A 21041-nucleotide genomic window follows, 5' to 3' on the forward strand; every position below is an offset into this window, starting at 1 on the left:
TTGAGTAAATTTTTCATTTTTGTAGTCTGTTTTTACACTGGTATGGTGTTTTGTTGTGATTATAACTTTCAGTACTGGTATTTTTTCCTTTTATGATTATTGGCTGCTATTTTTAACTCATCTGTAATCAGGAGTGTTTGTTTTGTGGCAGATAAATGTGTTGGGTCCATCAGCATTACAAGGGAATTTTTGTTATATTTAGCACGTAATGCTAGACACAGCATCATTATAAAAAATCTTTTGCAACGTCCCAGTCTGTTATGCTGGGTCCACCATTGACCTCTGTGGTAATTAAATCATAGTTGATACTACTACAGAGGATCATTTTTAGTCTATTATCACTGTAAAGGAGTATACATCCATTCCGTTTTAATGTGTTAGAATTAGCAGTGTTATAAGAGAGTATATTATATATCTGTAAATTTTATGAAGTCTTATCAATGTTTTGTTGTCAACCTAGATACCTATGCAACTTTGTTTTAATTTGAATATCAGTGTTATGCATATAACATCGTGGGACTGGACACCTGATACTAGGTGTTGGGTATTTTGGCATTGCAATTATTTATTAACTGTAATTGTGCTTTCTCTTAGTTAGAATATAGAAAACTGTCTGTTCCTAATTATTTTGAGTGGTGGAGATAACTTAACTTTTGATAAGTACATAATAAATGCCACTGTCTTAAAATCTGCAATTTTTGTTCAAAATTTCAAGAGCAGTTCTCAGTGGAGATTCTAATTAGATAATAGATATAAATTGTGTAGAACAAATACATAAATATCTGAATAACAGTCAACAATAAGCATAGTTATTTAAAACTGTATTTTTTTATGTATTTTGACAACAGTGTGTTTAGAAAGTCATCATAAAATCATTTGCATCCTGTGGTTGTTCCCAAAACTGGTACATTGCTTGAATGCTGTGTTAGTTTATTTTCACTTCCCCACTTCATTAGTCATGGTACAACCAAGTTACCTGGTTGTAGCTTTAGTCAATAGGAAAATTTATTGTTACCCCTAAACATTTTCTTCATAAGGCTGTAAACAGCAGTTTCAAGTTGCAAGGTAGGGAGAAATCGAGATTTTTATAACTAATTTAATCTGATATCAAAGGTGAAGTTTTACCACATGTGAGTTTTTAAAATTCTACATTATTGACAAACATTTGTACTTGATTTACCAGCATTAATAAATCATATTTGTAAGGTGTACAACTGGAATTAGAGTAAATATTTTTTTTGACAGGTTCCAAGAAGGGTAAGAATAGAAGTTCCTTTTTTTTGTTTTTGTTTTTAAGACTTGGAAGGTCTGCTCTCTTATTTAAAAGGTCTTATCACTTTTGTTTTGGTCTTTAGTATTTTTTGAATAACTGTGGAACACATTGAGGTAAAAAAAAAGTTTCATATGAAAATGAATACCTTCCATGTTCTGTGTGGTCTTTGGAACAAGGTTTATTTTCTTTTCCACCATGAATATAGCTGTATTTTGGTTTACCACCAAGACAATTAGCTCAGTATGCCCTTTGTAATCTTTTTATTTATTGTGTTTTTCCTAAAAACAGATTTTTGTAGTCATCTAAGACCTATAGTTTTGCTCTGTTTAGGTAGTATGCTATCTTCATTGCAGTTTACATAATTATAAAGAGTATTGAATCTCAGAATGATCCGGAAAGCCATTTGAGTACTTACTGTTTTGTGTGTATTTCTTTCACATCTAAATTTTTGTTATTTTGTCTAGTGTACTTCAGTACATCTTTCTGTTTACAAAACAACTATTCTGACAAGAGGGTATAGAATTAGAGAGGATATAGATATTTCAAATTATATGTGAATACAAATGTCTTCTGTGTTGTAGCTGCAGGTTGAATAGCATTGCATGATCATTTTGTGTATCTTGTATGTATGTAAACATACGTAGATTTAAGTAGGGTTGTGTAGTAGTTAGAAGTACATAAAAATAATAATCAAAATTAATGCTGGATATAGCCAAGCAGGTAGAGTGCTCTACTGTAAACTTGAGGGTGTATTGTTCACATCTGGTTACCATTTAAAAAATACACACACACACACACACACACACACACACACACTCTCTCACACTCTTCACACTTTGGGGTTATGGATGCATTGTAAGAATGATTGTCAAATTGGTCAAGTAAAAGCAGCCAAAACATTTGTAGTAAGTACTGTTGACTAGCCAAATTCTCTCTAGTCTTATCACTTTGAAATTAGGAATGGCTAGTGCAGATAGCTTTGTGTAGTTTTATATGAATATGAGGAACAAACTGTTATTTAAATTAAAACCCAGAATTTGTTTGAATTATGATTATGTTATTGAAGTAGTTGTATATAGTCTGTTAATTTAATGCCAATACACATTTCTTAAGTTAATGTTATGCATCTCATCTAAAACTTTATACATTTTGTATTTCAGAACATATTTTTCAAAAATTCTTTATCTTAGTCCTTCTTTGCAGTGAAAATACATTCCACTGTAAATTTTTCTGAGAATCAAATGTTAAAATAATAATTCATAAGTTAGGTAGTACATAGCAAAGTATAGCTGTGAGTCTATAAGGAAAAAGTAAGATGTAAATATGTAAATCCGTAAGAATACAGTATGATATGCATGATATAAGCCTATAGTAACATAAACTAGTATTGATTTATAATTGTAAATGCAATTTAAAATTGGAAATTGCAAGTCCAAGTAATGCACTTTACTTGGATTTATAAGAATACATCATGATGCAAATAAAATTTCTTAAACCCCCACAGTGGCACAGCAGTATGTTTGTGGACTCACACTGCAAGAAACTGAGTTTTGATACCCATGGTGGGCAAACTATTGCTTTGTGCATAATTCTAAACAAACAAACAAAATTTCTTAAAGTGATATTGTAAAGAAAAACAAACTAGTTTTATTGTTAATTAAATTTAAAAATATTAACTTCAAATATTTATAACAGGTTATAGAAAAATAACAGATCTTATATTCTTAAATAATAAATCAGTTCTTTGACTGCTGTGTCACAATAAATTTTTGTGACTAAGCTGTTATATCTTTCAAATTCTTTTCATAATTATGAATGTAACTACCATCTAAAAACAAAAAACGTTCATTTCTTCAGCTGTAAGAAATCATACATTGTTCTGATTATTTTGGAATACTACTTATTTTTTTTTTATGGAAGAAATTAGACATCTTCTAATGTCAAACAGACAAAAAGAATTTGGCCAGTTAAAGATAAAGAAAGTAATTGCTAACACTTTTAATTGTTCGCTTGCAAAATATACATTAGAGAATCAGCTTTATAGAAAAATAAATTATTACATAAAACTCATAAAATAAAAAATAATGTGTGCACACTAATAAGTATATGGACATATTTAGTATCTAATGTGTTCACCATGTGCTTTGTTTCAGCTTGTAATTTTTTTAAATTTTGAAACTTAGATTCTGGCATCTTTCCAAAGAATTTTTTTTCTTTCATTCAACACATGCAGCTTTGAGTTTTGCAGTTGACTTTGGTTTCCTTTTTGGTACAGCAGCCTTCAAGTCAGTACACAACGTTATAATGGGATTCAAGTATAGGGGCTAAGATGGTCAGTTTTTTAAAACTTCCTTTGTGGATTTTCCAGAACAATTATTGTTATTATTATACTGGAATACAAACTTTCATCTAATAATCCTTCTAGTATTGGGTTAACAAATAACAGTGCAGAATGTATTAATATTTTGCAACATTAATTGGTCCTTCTACAAGTGGTCAGTGGCAAAGAAAGAAAGAAAAGTCAGTACCATCACTTAACTTCCACCATATTTAACCCTTTTGCAGCAGGGTCAGTATAATGTACACACGTTCATGTATGCATTTGCACATGTTAAGTATTTGCACTATAACTTTTGATACAGCACGTGCATTTTCTCAAAATTTGGTAGACTTCTGGTGAAGGTTACAAGTTTTTGTACACAAAAAATAAGATTTTTCGAGGAAATATTTTATTAAAGATTTATTTGTTAAAATATCAAGTCTGTTTTATTACTAGTCTATGTGCAAAGTGATTTTATGTTACGTTTCAAAAAACTATTCTTTGTCCTAAAAATCTCAAGTAATATTTGAGTAATCTCTACAGCCCCCCAAATACATTTCAAATGTTTGTTTTCAGTAAGACTTTGTATTTTATGTTATTTTCTATACCCTAACTGTGTGGGGTCTGTCAATTAACTAACCTTGTGTTCATCATAAAAAATTTAAAAAATTAGGAAATCAATATAAATTGTTTTTTTCGTGCTAGAATGACTACATATTATAATATGTGAATACAAATGTTTAGTCTAAGTAGCTTAAATATTTTAATGCTTTATATTTATATATATATTTATTATTTTTTATTATATTGACCTTCCAGTCATGCTTAGCCAACATTGCTAGTAAATGAGTTAAATTGACACCATGCACATGCATTCGTTACGTATCCAATAATATAAAACAAACCTTTAGTCTTCCCTGTCTTGGCTGTGTTTGTGGACCAGTGTTTTGTAATATATAGTCACATTTCAGTTATTATACATTATACATATATTATTATTATTTAGAGAGAAATTATAAAACCTGTTTTTTTCTTAAATATAGAACAATAAATCAAGGAGTAAAGCAAACAGTTATTTTTTCTAGCTTTGAACTTGGTTGCTTCTGGACATAGGTTGCTGAGCCTTTTAAAATTTTGCATGTGAAGGATATCAAACAAAATTTTTTCTTAGGTTTTATATATACAGTTGACTAACCAAAACATCATAAATAACTACTAATACTATAGAATTCCACTATAATTTATTAAGTTTAGTAACTAAGTTGTATTCAGATATATAAAGCAGACTAAAGACACATTCTACCTTCTCAAAATCTTGGTTTCAAAGAATTTGGTAGTTTTTCACAGATTAAAGTGACTGTGAAAACCACTGTGGGGATATTTTAAGCTGTCACCTGGTTATTCACATGTCATATATTGAAGTAAGCATATATAAGGAACTGTTTCTAAAATGTTGAAAGATGTGAATGGGGTAAACTGTTTGATCTAGTGCATAAACCATATCTCAGTAAAATGAAAAGATATGAGGTTATCATTTTATATTCTAGCTTGTTAAATTTGGTAATTTGAGTTCCTAATTTGTACAAAACAATAAACTTAGTATTTTAACATCACAAACATCAAAGTTTAAACAGTGCTGCATTCAACATACCACATGACTCACTAAAGTATATATTTAAGTTTGTTCTTTTCATATTTACTTTAAAATTAAGAAATTAACTCATATATTATATTAATGTTTGTATTACAATCTACAGTTTGATTCTAAAACTTGACATAAATTCATAAAATAGTTGTTCAATAAAATTTTGAATGCAAATAAATAAAAGCAATGATATGGCCTTTGACATGTGCCCAGTTACGAAAGGGTTAATACTAGGCATTATGAACTTTTTTTTACATATTTCTTATTACTTCCTTCAAACTTATGGTGGCTTTCATGGTGGAAATGTTCTATTTTGTATTCAACTGGCTAAAAAAATGTCATTGAAGAATAACCAGGCTTCTTCAAGTGCTCAGTTGAAAATTCCAATCATTTCTTTTATTTATTGGTTGTTAGCATAGTCTTGAACTGTGGTTTCACATGTGGACATTTACCTTGTTAACATATTGTGTTGTTTACTTACAAATTTTTTAAATCTTTTCTCAGTTCTTTGTATGAAGTCTTTTGCAGCAATTTGAGAATTCTGCCAATCTGCTTGAACAGTTGTTTTTCTAAATTTTGAAAAAAATATTGTTTGGTTTCCCACATGTGAAGGATGTTGTAGTTGTTCCAGTTCATGTGTGTTTTGATTACAGTGCTTTTTGGTAAAAAAGCTTCTTTCTTTTGTTGAAATATATCACTGCCATTTTGAGATAATTACTGTACTCATTAGTTTCAACTATTTTCTTGCTTTCTTGGATCACAAATTTCTAGTTTCTTTTTTAGTACTTAATTGTTTATTTATTTTACCATTATCATGGTTTTAGTTTTCAGTTATGATAATTGCAAATAATGAGCAGTAGATGGGTTTTGTATGAAATGTGTTGATTGTATAAATACTTTTGTCAAAGGATGAAATTATTTTTGCATGTTGTTTTGCATTTTATGCATATTATGTATAATTTGTTATTTTACTATAAAGCTGAATCACTACTTTAACTTATATTTTTCAGTAAAACAATTAGAAATGATGTACATCACAGTGGATTCTTTTAACTGGTCAAATATTTTATGCATTTGTCTACATACATGCATATAAACAGCTTAGGGCTTGTACCTTAATTTTTGGTATTATGTTTAAGCACAGAAGCTTTCTTTTGTTACAAATGCTTGTAGTCTTGTTAAAGAAGCATTATTTCAGTCTCAAGTACAAATTTCCATTTACTTGTATAGAACTGTAGCTACAGGTTTTGCTTCCCAAGTTTAGTTTGTCAAATAATTTGAAAAGTATTTCAAGTTCTGCAGTGGTCTTCAAACTATTTCTTAAATAAGATATAAATAGAATTACATAATTCTTTAATATTTAAACCACAAATTATTTAGATGACAACATCACCTTTTTTTCAGTTACGTAATCCTTCCATTCCTCTATTTGCTTCGGGCCTTGGCCTCCTTGAGCCCACCAGGGAACCAGTACAAACTAACAGGTGTCAGGAAAAGTTGCTTCCTGCAGAGCAACCAATCTCACCAGAAAAATCTTCAGAGGTATTATAGCTTCCTAAGATGATAATTATTGTTTGTGCAGAACAATGTAGCATTTATGACTTGATACATTACAGAATTTAAAAAGTGGAAGGTCTGTGGCCCAGTCTTTTACTGTGTTTTTATGCATGGTATTATGAAAGTCTTGAAAGAAATGTTACTAGTAACGTAGCACATTTGAAAATTTGTTTTACCGAGGTCAGTGTAGACATACTTTTTCCTTCAGTTATAGTTTTATAAGTTTTTATCTGGCTAAAATTCAGGTTCAGTGTTTAGTAAGAGTATAAATGAAGATGTGATTCATTTAGAATACTTGTTTAAAGTAGATATGTTTAGTTAATTATAAATGTACCACAAGTCTTTGGTTACATGGGTACCATTAGGATATCAATAGGAATAGTTGAAAAAAATTAGTAAACAGATCATTGATATCAATTAAGAATGCTATAATTAGCTGATTTTGTTCATAATTTATGCATGTATTAATACCAAATCACATTGAAAAAATAACATCTTATGCCAAAAACCTGGTTCTGTGTCTTTTTTCACACATAGCCTTCTGAGTAATAATTTTTGGTTTTCCAAAAGGTGAGTTCCAGAAATAGTGAAGTACTGTAATATTTGCAGTTTGACATATGCCTTTAAAATAGATACATGTGCATGAGGAGGATGCATTTTCCTAGCAACTCTGGGGGCAACAGATGTTTACATGAAAGTAAACATATGGAAGTTCTTTGATTTAGTAGAGGATAAAAAGTGTTCAAACTCTAACATAAATTGGAAGGACCTCTACTGTGAGGAATCATAAAATTTTGTTACAAGGAAACATTTCTATGGGACAAAAAGCAAGAGACTAACATCATGACTTTTACAAGTTGAGGTTTCTGTGATTTTAACTACATAAAACAGACTTATATTAATTGTATTTAATTTGGGATATAATTCAATTTATCTTGTTATCGTGGCTGTTGTATGTGAATTACTAGTTTATAGTAGTCATAATTTTAGAAGATATTCATTAAAATTATTTAATAGCTAAACATATTAAGTAATGTATTTCATCCTATGTACTTTTTGTATGTTTAAGCTGGTGTTTTTTTGTTTTGTTTTTAAACACTATAAATATGTCTAAATGTCAGGCATCTTTTCTCAAAAGTAAAATATGAGAAGATCAAAAAGGCATTAGTTATCATCACTGTCCATCAATGTTATTCAACAGTTGGGTTTACAGAATTTTGTCTTAACTTCAAATACAACCAGCAAACAATAAACACAGTGGCAAAAGTTTCTGTAAATGATATGTTAGGAGACTAATTTAGAAATGTCTAACTGTGCTGTAGCATTTACCATAAGCATTTGGATTGGTGCATCCACGTAGGATTATGTGACCACTACATCAATCCAGACTGGGTGATTGCTCCAAGACTATTGTACAAAAAATACACATCATTATTGCTGCACACCTGTTACATTGGAGAAGAGATTAGTGGAAGTTCAGTTATTGAAATTGGGATAGATAATGCTGTCATCACATCTGAATTTTTCATACATTGCATCTGATAATCAGTGATAGTTGCAAGTTACCAGCTATATAAAAGGCAACAGCTTCTGCTCATAAGGTAGTTCATGTTCACATTTACTTTGACATCTACTTTTCAGGATCTGGTCTGGCTCGTTTCTCCGGTGCTCATCGCTCATTAATATTATGACCAACCTCACTCCTTCACCCAAAAAAGTCAAAATAAAAGACAAACAAAAACCCCCTGCTAATTTCAATAATCTTTCATGAAAGGGGACAAAGAAGAACCACAATGTTCCTGATCACCCCAGTTGGAGAGAGAATTCTTCAGATTTCTCTCTCTCTAAACTAAACCCCTGCCACATTAGTTTGTGTCATAAGGTAGTGGCCTGCTTCAGCTGTTTATGAATGACAATCTATGCTTTGCTTACCCCACAAGAAAAGATGGACTTTTGCATTAGAAAAAGCATTTCTGTCCAATTCAAGATGTTACTTTTAGGCAAAATTAAGCCTGTTTGATGATGAAAGTGCTACTGGTTTGTTGGGAGGACTTCATTTCTGAGCTTGTTCGTATTTACAACTCTCTACTGTGTTGGCTAGTGAATGAAGTCTAATATCTGACCTTAGCTAGGCTGGCACACATGCAGTTGGCCATACCAGTAACAGAAGTACAGAGTGAAAGAGCATCCTCTACTGCTGGACTCTCAGGGTCTAGCATTGTCCTGAACTTGTTAATTACATGTAAATTTCATGTTCAAGGAACACCCCACCCCAGAGCTGTATCTAGAAATGATACCATAAAATGTAATACCTGGTTCAAGCACTTGCAGATCCAAGTCTGACAACATGTGAAAACAAAAGTTCTATTTTGCCAAAGCTTTCATCTCTTGATAGTTAAGATAACATTCATCTAATAAACCTCAAGGTTTTGTTTCAATACAAAACAGTGTAAAGTGTGAATTTCCCATTAAATTTAATTAAAGTGAAGGACTGACATTTTGTTCTTTACTTCATGTAATACTTATGATGCTAAGATAGACATTACATCAAATTCAACTAAGTGAACATTTACTTTTAATAAAAACTAAATCACAATTAATATTGATTTTTTGATCAAAACAAGTTAACTATTTACATTGAAACTAAAACTCAACCTGTAATGATCATAGCTAATTGAATATTCTTTTCTTATGTTATTATTGATAAAAACTTGAATGTATTATTTCATTGCTTAGATATCTACATTGGTATTGGTACTTTCAGCTATAATTTTTATAATATCTCATGAGGTTTGGCCAACTGAGGAGATTTAGATTTGGTATAAAAACGTATATAAAGTGTAAAATGCAAAACAGTCTTTATAATAAAGGTACATTAGTTAAAAACAAAATTAAACTTATAAGATTAGATATATTACAGGGTTCCTGCACACCATTGAATGCCATTAAATTCAAAAACATAAAATTTTAAGGCCTTTAAAAGTCATTAAAATCAATCTGCCATTAATTGTCATTAATTTGAAAATATATCAGCCTAAGAAAATGAAAACCTCATTTGAACAGCTTGAGATTGATACTAGTACTATTTCTACCTTATATTTACTGCTACTTTAATTAAGTAATGCACTAAAGAACACAGAATAATAACCTGAAAAAAAGAGGCAATGTCTTATAACTTTTGCAATTTTCCCAGCTCTTTAGCTGTATATCAAAAGCCATTAAGAATTCAACAAAGTATTCAATGCATTAACCATGGGAATATTAGCCCTTGAAAGAAAAAGTTCATTGTCAATTATGTGAACAGAATATAATGTTATTGGATAACTAATTTCCTTGGCTTTCTATTGATTATAAATACAGTATGATTAAACGTCAGAGGAATCTGTCATCAAATTGTGACTTCTTGGTAGAGGTGGTAAATAAATGAAAGAGGTGATGACTAAAGAGCAGATGTCACAATTCTGACCCTAGGAGACATTGAGGTTGTTTTTAAATATTTATGTTAAGGACTTGAAACTTATATAATATCAGCATTTGATTTATTATCTGTGTTTTGATGGCAGGTTTATTCATATACCATGATAATTAAGTAGTTTGATGAAATTGTGAATTTAATTCACTTAAATGTGACATGGTTCAACCTGCTCACTATGAGAGAAGTAATTTACTTGTGAAGCTTAATCCTTTGTGACCTAGAAATTGTTATTACAAATATAACAATTTATTGCATAGCACTGCATGTCTTTGGTGTTTCCAGGCCTATATTTAATTTCAAGCTTGCAAACACTGCTACTGTCTTCCATGTTTATTTCTGCAGAAAGCTTAGAAAATTCAACACTTCCAAATGGCAGACATATGCACAAGCATCTGTAAATGCTGTGAACCAATCAAAGAAAGAAGTTTATTGTAATAAAATACTTCCATTTCATGAACAGTTAGTAGTTTTGGTTCTTGAAAGTTATTTTTCCAAACCCCTAGTCTGCAGGAATTGTGCATTAAAGATTCTGACTAATATTACTCTTAATGAAATTAGCAATAATGAAATAAATATACCATACTAAATTACTACCTAAATTAAAATAGGTTTTTAAAATCATATTGATAATTTGATTTTGATGAATGATTTTTTTAAATTTGAAAATAAGGGACAATATAAATACACTTTATATCTGAAACATATTATTAATACAGAATAAAATAATTGATTCTGAAGTACAATAGTTTGAAGAGATCACAAGAAACAAATTGAATTGCAAGTTACTTTAGCTTTCAAAGAAAGTAAAGCCACATGGTTAAATTGATGTCAAATTACATACAAGTTTTAGAAAGTTTATCTTGCACATGGTTATATTAAAAGCAAATATTAAAGTATTTCCATGTTGGTATGCCATTTTTAGATTGCCATATTTTATCACGTTTATGGTATTTTTGTGGGAATTATATTAACCCACACACTTTATGGAGTTTAGGACCCAGTTCTACTTCAATAACAACAATATGGTGGTATAGTAGGTGAGAGTTTGACTGTTGCCAATGCATTTGAATTATCATATTGATAATGTATAATGCTGTTTTTGTTTATAAACTGAACATAAAAAGGGACTATAATCTTACTAATAAGTAACTGAGTATGGTTAATAGAGATGGTTTCAAGTAATTGATCATAAAAGTTTGTGTTTGTACTTAACTGTGCAGCACACATGTATCTTTTGTTTTAAACTAGTCATATTTCATGTTAATTACTTAGTGAGACTGTATGTGCATATGAACTTATTTAAAGTAACACTTATGATGAATGGATAGTTTTGTTTTTTGAATTATTTTAATCATAATTTAACTAGCTGGCTTTAATAGTCATATTTGAGATGTGATGTTTAATTGTCACAAGTTTTTATTATGTTATATTTCATGCACACAATAAACTGAGAGAAGTATTTCCAGTGATAATCTTAAATGGATGTATTTACATGAATTTTATAACTCGGTTTGAAAAGTTTTGTTTAACTGTTCAATATATTTTGATGTGGCTTTGAGAGAGGTTGGAGAGTATCCATAAGAGCTAAACTGTTAGTAATATTTGTTAATTAATTAGTATGGTATTTTTCAAATATGGTAAGTAGAGGATAAAAATGTTGTGCTAATAGCCAGCTGTCAGCAATTTAACAACAAAAAAGAAAAAAGAAACTGTCAACAGGGGTTGCCATCCTTTACTTCCATTCAGTCAGCAGTTTAACAACAACAACAGAATGTTGGAGGCACGTACTGCCAGGCAAATGCTTTCCTTTTAATCAACAGCTCAAGATTAATGGCAGTGGCAAATAGTCTGAGCAGCTTTGCCATAACAGATGTAAGGAAAGTAACTGTAGTGGCAATATTTTGATTGCTTGGACAGTTTGAATAATCAGAAATACCATTTTCAGTTGGTTGATTATTTTTGTGAAAGTCAATTTGATTGTAGTCTCCATTTATCAATTGCTGGAACATTTGAAAACCATAATAACCATAAATACTAATTTAAATTTATTGTTTCAGTCATAATAATTTAATTGACATTAATCAGTGTAATCACTGCTCATGAGTAATAAATTAAATCACTCAATTCTGTTTATTAGAGAACTATATTATTTAAAACTGTGTACCCATATTAAAATTGCTTTGTGTATTTACATTGTGTAAGATAATTGTTTCAGTATAGTGATTTATATTTTTTAAACATCAAGAGAAACACAAACAAATTGTTCAAGTTTCCATGATAAATTTATATCACACAAATGGTTTGTGGTATATACAATCATGTAAGTCTAATTGTTAAGTCATTAATTCTTTTATATTAATACTCCATACTAATTAGTTTCTGTGAGTGTGTGTGTATATTCTGTCTTTTGGTTGCCTTTCTGCTGCTGTTTTCACTGAAGTCCAGAGAACTATTTTATTGTTATAAAATAGGGATTCAGTCCTGAATCTTGCTAGAAAGGCTGGTATGTTGTCCACACAGTTGGATGTTATCTCGTGTAGTTGGTATTTAATATTAATTTACAAACACTCAGTATCTGATTCACAATTAAACTTTGGTGATTCTTTTAGCTACTAACTATGACAAAGATTGATATCTGATCAACACAACTTTGACTTAAATGCTAACATTTGCAGACTTTATTTGTTAGAAATGAAACTTTACAATTGTGCACTGATTGTAGAAAAAGATATACATTTTCTACTTGTAATTGATATTCAATATTTGTTTTGTTGTAAAAAAATATTGCAAAGAAATTGATTCCATACAAATCTGAATAATATTTATACCTAAGAAAAGTTACAACAGATTGTGTGGGTATCTCTTAGACATTTGTTAGACATTAAAATGAACTTATCCCAAAGTTATTTGACAAAACTGCATTCAAAAGAACTCAAAATAAATTATTGTGACCATACATATTTATTTTGTATCTCTGTATATACATACACACACATTTTGTGATTGTACTGTGGTTTAGAGTAGTTAGTCAAAAAAATAGTCTTGTAGTTTTACCAGTCTTAGATCCATTAAAAGATCAGCTTGAAAAGTATAAGATAATGTTTAATTAACAAATTCAGTTTCATAATTTTTTCATATACTCTCTATCTCTGTAAATGTTGTGAGGTAGGATAGTCAATTAATAATTTTTTTCTGCTCAATTGAAGTAATAATATATCTTTACAGTCATTTTAGAACTTCCACTACCAGTTTAACAATCTTTATTTTAACCAGTTAATACCGCCAGTACAGTTTGACTGGAGAACAAGTGGACTTATCAATCCACTGGAATCTGAGCTTTCCTCATCTGCCCTGTTGGATCTGGACTTTTTTTCAGCTAATGATGCTAAAGCAGAAAATAACCACATTGCTAAAACATCAAGTAAGACAACAACATTGTTTTTGTATGTCTAAAAATAGTTGTTTTAAGATATTTCATTGGCTTAAATAAAAATATATATAAACTACATAGTACAGTGCAGGTAGTACATTTAAAAAAATATCGTCATATGTAATTTTAAATTTATTTTCTGGAACTGTAAGATGATGAATTATGTTTTTTCTATTCAATGTAACAAAAATGAATATATTGCCATTTTACCATTCTCTGCATCAGTTGATCTATACATTGTGTATTTTTTCATATTTTGCATTTATATTGCATTTTGTGTATATGTGTAAAAGCATACACACATTTATGCTACACTGTATGTGTGTTCATACAATTTATGTTTGTATTAAATTGACTATACATTGGCATATTCTTAAATTATAAAGAAAAGAAATTTTACTGGATGGAAATTATCCTTCTCATTCACATGTAATTCTTTAAGTGAAGCTTATTTTCATACAATTTTTAGGGTGAAAAATAAAATACATGTAAATTTTTAATTCATGGTTGGACTTCTATATAAAATATATACAAACTGCATTTTATAAAAGGCATCTATTAGTTAGTGTTATTACTAACATAAAAGGTGAATATTTTCTTTACATTACTATGTAGTTACGTATCTTCTTGTATTGTTTATAAATTTTAAAATGTAAACTTGAAGTTGTTTTATTACCTAAATTTCTTTAAATTATGTATATTTCCACCCTGTCAAATGTTTAAGACGTGGCTTTCTCTGGTATAGTTGTATTTTAAACTTCATCAAAACAACTTATGTTCCCATCCTACCAGATGCTTTAGATACTGTGTTTTTATATTTATTAGGTAGTTTTTCAATAGAAGTTGTTTAAAATATGAATTTTTAATTGCAACTGCTTTTGTAGTTAAATTAACTGAATGATTCTGTATAAAAACAAGTTATATAATACAAAACTTGGTATTATTGGCCTTCCACTAGACATTGCTGTTCTGTTGCATTTCCTAAGAACTAGAGATATAGCTTGGTAGAAGTCCTGTTAAATATTTTCTGTTGCAATACAAAAAAAGAAAAGAAAAAGAGAGGAACCTTTGAGAAGCTACACATACATATCAGACTTGACTCTGTTTCTTAAAAAGCATGCAATTTACAAGTTTAAAGACAAGTTTCACTATCCACCTGGTTTTTACATGTATACAGCTAAACACTATAGTAGTGCAGGGGTTTGAGTTTCAGCAAGCCTACATAAACTGAATATTGTGTCTTCCAGGTATTTTTGACTCAGCAGATTATAAAATATTTTGACCACAATCAATGATGAATAGACATGATCACTGAAAATCTAATATTTTAAAAAGTTGACTTCAGAGACATTTACTTATCTCTCTGCTAGTGCTAGTTAATCACTGGTATCTGCTAATCAGTTAATTGATAGTCCCATTAGTCAATTACATTTTATTAATCTGTTAGTACAGTGATCATCAAATGAGGAAAAAGTTGTTGGTTGTTACTGATCACTTGTTAACATTCTCTTTAGTCAGGAGCTCAAAATAAGTTACAGTGGCAGATAGCCTTAGTAGTTTTTGTCATGATGAAGATGGGAAAACCAATTTTGATAGCAATACCTCAGTCACTTGTATAGTTGGAAAAAAATTATAATCCCCAATTTTGATTGATCAATTGTTGGTGTGAATAAAAACAGTAGCTAATTTTGACTAGTTCATTATTTTTGTGACAGTTGATATAATCAAAGTTTTGATTGATCAATTGTTGGAATAATCAAAAACAGTAATAATCTGATACAATAATATTGACTAGTCTGTTTTAACCATGATTTCAAATAAATTTAATTACTGCTCAATTATACTAATTAATCATTTAAATCATCCACCTCTATTCTGCAAATCAAAAAGCTATCAACCCTTAGCAGTGTCAAGAGGGGGTTTATAATCATCATTAGACTTTTAATTTTAACCAGTAGGAGGTCAGCAGCACATCCTCCATGAGTAGTAAACCCAGTGAACACTAGCAGTACAACAAAGGTTCATTTTCTTCCTCTGCACTTCTTTTCTTCACATATATTGGTTTCCTTTTTTCTTTTTTGATTCGCTATTCTGAATTATGGGATTTTTGCATTCCATTTGTAACTTTAGGTTAAATCTTATTGTTTAATTTTTTTTTACACTTACGTATTTTACTTCAAGCTTCACTCAACTATAATTCAAACACAAACATTTCAAAAATAAGTTCTCACACCCACATTTTTAAACAATCCACAACAAGAGTCATCTTCTGCTTTTTCATTGGCAACTGGAGGTAGTCTGACAGTTAGTGATGTTACTACCATTGTATGCCAGGTTAGCTTTGTTCTGTCCTTCATCCTCTATTTACAATTCTCAACCTTCTGGTTCTGTTGCTTCATCTGAGCATGCCCTGTTTTTGGATAGTTTTGACTAGTTGTTCTCGCCACTGGGTTTGCTTCTGGTTTTTTTTTCTTGAGGGGAACAGATAATCTCACCTTTATCCTTTGCTACTTAGCTATGTGACATCCTCTCTTTCTCTAGTTATTTGTTGAATCTTGAACAGCCTTGCTTCATGAACATGCTTCTTCTGACTGTTTTCTTTCACCCCTTTTTGATATTTGTCTTCATATCAATATTTGTTTTTTCAACTTCTCACTGACCCCAAGCTGATCCAACCTTAAGAAGCTTATTCTAAGGTGAATTTCAGTGGTTCTGATCCCATTTAGTATCTGATTCACTAAAGAGTCTTTTTCAACTTGTTTGCATGGTGAGTTTAGCCTTATCCTTTGTGTCTTCGAGACATGGAGCTTCTGATTGCCAAAGCTCTTTTGTCTCTTTCTCTTCCTGCATTAGAGGTCCTGTCTATTTTGTAGAGTCTGACTTTATCTGGAAGATAAATTAATTATCCAGTAATCCACTGGCTTCTATTGTATCTCTTTCCATCTTTTCACCTCTTACTGTCATAGTTTCTCTATTTATCCTACAAACAACACTGGGCATCTTGCTATTCCCACTTCAATCAGGCCTGCATCAATCCATCATTGTCTCTCTTTCAGGAATTTGGTTGCCAGAGTAGCAGTCTCTTCATATCATTTTTTTTTTCTTGGAGTGTTGACTGCTCATTGAGTTTGCCATTGTTTTCAGTTTTGTCTGTGGTCAACTTCTTTGAATCTATTTGAAAAAGTCTGTCACTTCTATGCTAATTGACAGGAAAGTACTAATTCCTCTGTTTTTTGGACCTAGATTTTCTCACTTTTGTTAATGACCACCATATTCAGTTTGTTAGTCTGTCATGTACTTGGAGCTTTCAACCAAGTTGCAAATCATATCTCACTTATAATGAATATTTTTCATAGAGTAGTCTTTTTATACTCTGGTGTTTTGTTTGACATTTTCTCACTTTATGAGTCCTTTCATTGATGACTTTTGACTCCTCTCATTAACCATCTTCCACTTTTGTGATTACCAAAATTCAAGATTGGACCAATCTTTTTCTCTTTGCCTGTCCTTTCCTATGACTTATTCCCAGGATGTGGTCTGTTATTTACAGCACCTCTTTCCAGATCATTTGGTTACTTTACTCATGGCTTTCATTCCTGTGTCTTTTGACATTAACAAATCTCTTCCAGTTTGGAGGTCCCTTTTATGTCAGCCTTGGACATCTATCACTAAGGGCCTGGAATGGCAGGGGTTAAGGCACTTTGATTTGTAATCTTAAGGTTGTGGGTTTGAATCCCCATCTCACCAAACATGCTCATCTCTTCAGCTGTGGGGGCATTATAATGTAAAGGTCATTTCCACTATTTGTTGGTAAAAGAGTAGCCCAAGAGTTATCTGTGGGTAATGAATACTTCCTTTTAGTCTTTTACTGCTAAATTAGGGCAAGCTAATGCAAATAGTCCTCATGTAGCTTTGTACGAAATTCAAACCCAAGCTATCACTAAGAGATATTGTCATCTTCCTATTCATGTATGGCATTTGTGCTGTTTCTTGCAAGGCAAGTGGGATTTTATTGCTCAGTCTTGTTGACCATCCACCCTTGCAACATATTGATACAAATAGATGGTTTAGCATTGCTATTCCCTTATTACTCCCTTCATTCAGGTTATCTAATTTCCCCTTATTTCACTTGTTTCTTGTACCTAATTGTTTGAAAACAGTTTGTTTCTTCAATCACCAGTAAGAGAACAGTTTTGTAACTAACCTTCTGTTTCTTCCTCAGCCATTCTCTGGTTCTTATAGACCTCTTCCTTCTTATCCTTTCTCATCATTTTTACTTACTCAGATCCTATTCCAGAGTGGAATATCTGTTAGGTTCTTTTGACTCCCATGTTTTCCCCATTTGAAACTGTTGGATATACAAGACTGTTTAGTGTAAGTGTTATTAATTAATTTATTTTATGAGTTAATGAATAATTAGTTTTCCATAACAAGAGAGTTTAAAGCTAATCATTTTAAAGACAATAGATTTGACAAGTTTGGTTATGTATGTTGAGGCTTTACTACTATTGTTAACATCATATTACTCAAACATTTGCTATTTTTCTCATTACCTTAACTGGTTATTGTTAAATTGGAAAACTGGGTAGCAAAAGAAAACATTAAGCTATTTGGTGTGTGAGTGATTATCTTTAATGGGTGATTTTTTAAAGTTAGTTTCATAATTTAATAGAGATAAGGAGAATTTTTTTTTTTTGTCAAAGGGTGTTCTAAAGTAATTGAACCTATCTGTGTGGACTTTGACAAAAAGGAGACAATTATTTGAAGTTCATTATATAGCTGTGGTAACCAATGGGGTAGTGTAGGTGAATTATTCCCTGATACTATTGTGATAAGAGTAAAGGAAAATAGTTCTTGTCAATTTGATTCTAAAGTAATTGAAATGGCTCAAGTAGAATTTTAACAATAAAAGAGAACTTAGAGTTTTAGATAAAAACTATGATTTCCCACAGTGTAAAGAATTTTTGTACATACATTTGACTTATTTTGAATATATTAAGAAAATATTCAAAAAAATATTAAATCAATTCAAAAAAATGATAGCAGCAGGTGTATGCTTGCTTCTTCATCTGGCCAGTGTATGCTGTTCTTATTCATGGAAATCAATTGCACAGTATGTCAAAGTGGACCTTAGGCAGGTGACAGAAACTTCCTATTCAGTCTGTGGAGTCTTTTAGTGTCTTCCACTATGGTAATTTGAGAGAACCTTTACCTCCCCAGCTCTTAGCTACTGGGGAGGTTGATATAGAGAGTTCCTTTTTGGGTTGGTGTATTTGCACTGGTATGAGATTAGGTGGTCACACCCATCAATAGGAAGTAGGACTGGGGTAATAACTAGAAATGTAGTCCTCTCTGAATCAAGTCATTATTTGTAGTCACGCTAGCCATATGGATCTCAGCTTCTACTCAGGATGATTACTTGGAATCCCACCTCCTTGTACCTGTTCATTCCAGTATATTTTTTACATATCTATTTCAAAAGTACTGTATGTCTTGTCTTATTGCCTTAGCTACCTCACACAATCTTGCATAGTTAATTGTCTGAAAGATAATGGCCCGTTAAGTAATTTCACATTCTGCCCAACTATGCGACACTTTATCACCATATATATGGTTCTTCAGCACCAGTCCTTTGTTCTAACACCTTTTCTTGGGCATGAGGAGGAGGATGTTGGTCACCAAGTTGTGTCCCACTAGCTATCCCTACCCCAACCCCTCTTTCAGTGGGTGATATGCTTTCCAGGAGTTTTTCCTTTCTGTCCATGTTTCATAAAGAAGCTCATGTTTTTCACTTTATTTATCTGCAGTGGCCACCTCACCATTTTTTCAGTGTGAGTTTCTAGCTTTTTGTTGTGTAGAGGTAAGTAGACATTTTTTAATTTAACATTTTATCTTATCTGAAAATGTATTTGATATAGATGCCACTCTGCACAACCTAACTTTCCTCCCCAATTCTGATGTATTTCTTTTGCCTTGGTTGTTATGCTGATGCCAGTGGAATTTACTGTGCATGGAGGATGTGCTTCCTTTCTGTTGGTGGAGAGCTAACATTAATAACACCATAGGCTGACAAAGCCCACATGAATATGTATAGGACAAGACCTGAGCCAAGGTTTTGGTAGTGGCATAAAGTGATAGCTCTTTGTGATGCAGAAAGATGTGTATCTGAAATACATTTTCAAGAAAGGAAAATGTTAATTCTAAACTTATATCGTGTTAAGATTACCTAAAGTGTGTCTGTCACAAACTTTTTACAAATTTTTATTAAAGATTGAATTATACTACTATCAGTTTATATTAATAATCTTAGTATTAAAATTATAACTTAAATTTTTATATTATCTAAGAATTAAATGTAATTTCAGAAGGAAACATGTTAATGAATTTATAATTTTGACTTGTCTGTGACATGACACTGACAGCCAAATAGGCTGTTTTAGATTTTATCAGTGTCTACTAAAATTAGACATGTTGTAGATATTAATGACTCTGAATATAAATGTAGAACTTCTCGTTTCTTCCTGTAACGTAATATAAAACTGTCAACCCACTTGGCTGTACAATTTTTCTTTAAAAAATAATTCTCTCTGAGACTGCTATTTGATTATTTATAACAAATAGAGCAACTTCTTACCTGGATTCCTTAAACAGGTTATCTTACATAGGCATTTGGTTTCATTGTTTACAGTTGTGGTGATTCACTTAAGTACCTAACATAGTTTTTTAAACCTATTTATAGGTTTAAATTGATGTTAGAACATCAATTAGAACAATAGTTTTAGGTCTTTTTAGTTTAGTGCACAATAATATTTTTGTGTTCTAAAATACATGTATGAAATAAACTAGAATTAAATCCAGATTTGTTAAGGTTGTTAGATAAGATTGTAAGAATAAGTAAGTGTAATTGTCTGTTATAATATGCAGGCAATCTAGAAAGAAAGAAAAGGTAACTTAGATTTATTTCATATTTTTGTATTTTATCTTTCACCCTACTTTGTTACAGTTAGTGTTAGGGTTGAGAAAATAACAGGTAAAACATGAAGGTTTACTTTAAAAAAAATTCATTTAGGATGGTCTATAGTGTTATGCAAATTAAATACAAAAACTTTAATATGTAAAGAAGCATTTTTATTTTGCATAGAAAACCACCTTGCACTCAGACTGTAGTAAAGGTTTTATTAGTTCACAAAAAAATTTTCGTTAAAAGTATTTTACTTGTGTAAACTGTATTATTTGTAGTGATTAGTAAAGGTTGCAAAATTTATGAAGATATAATTAGTACAATCAGATATATTTCATGGTTACAAGGTTTGTCAAAATGACCAAGCACACACACACACA

General features: G+C 30.8%; 1 protein-coding gene across 5 annotated transcripts in view; it reads left to right on the top strand.

The window, feature by feature from the left end:
• Nucleotides 1-21041, top strand: part of LOC143252946 (uncharacterized) — a 55344-nt gene that overhangs the window by 30044 nt on the left and 4259 nt on the right. For 3 of the 5 annotated variants that reach the window (XM_076505852.1, XM_076505862.1, XM_076505873.1), the window contains exons 5-6: nucleotides 6643-6780; nucleotides 13544-13691. In XM_076505852.1, coding sequence (XP_076361967.1) covers nucleotides 6643-6780; nucleotides 13544-13691 — 286 coding nt within the window. Of the gene's footprint in view, nucleotides 1-6642; nucleotides 6781-13543; nucleotides 13692-21041 lie in introns of those variants that run through there. The other 2 variants (XM_076505879.1, XM_076505888.1) reach the window with 2 other exon arrangements.

Source organism: Tachypleus tridentatus, chromosome 1 (genome assembly GCF_004210375.1).
Source record: "Tachypleus tridentatus isolate NWPU-2018 chromosome 1, ASM421037v1, whole genome shotgun sequence".
Classification (NCBI taxonomy): Eukaryota; Metazoa; Arthropoda; class Merostomata; order Xiphosura; family Limulidae; genus Tachypleus; species Tachypleus tridentatus.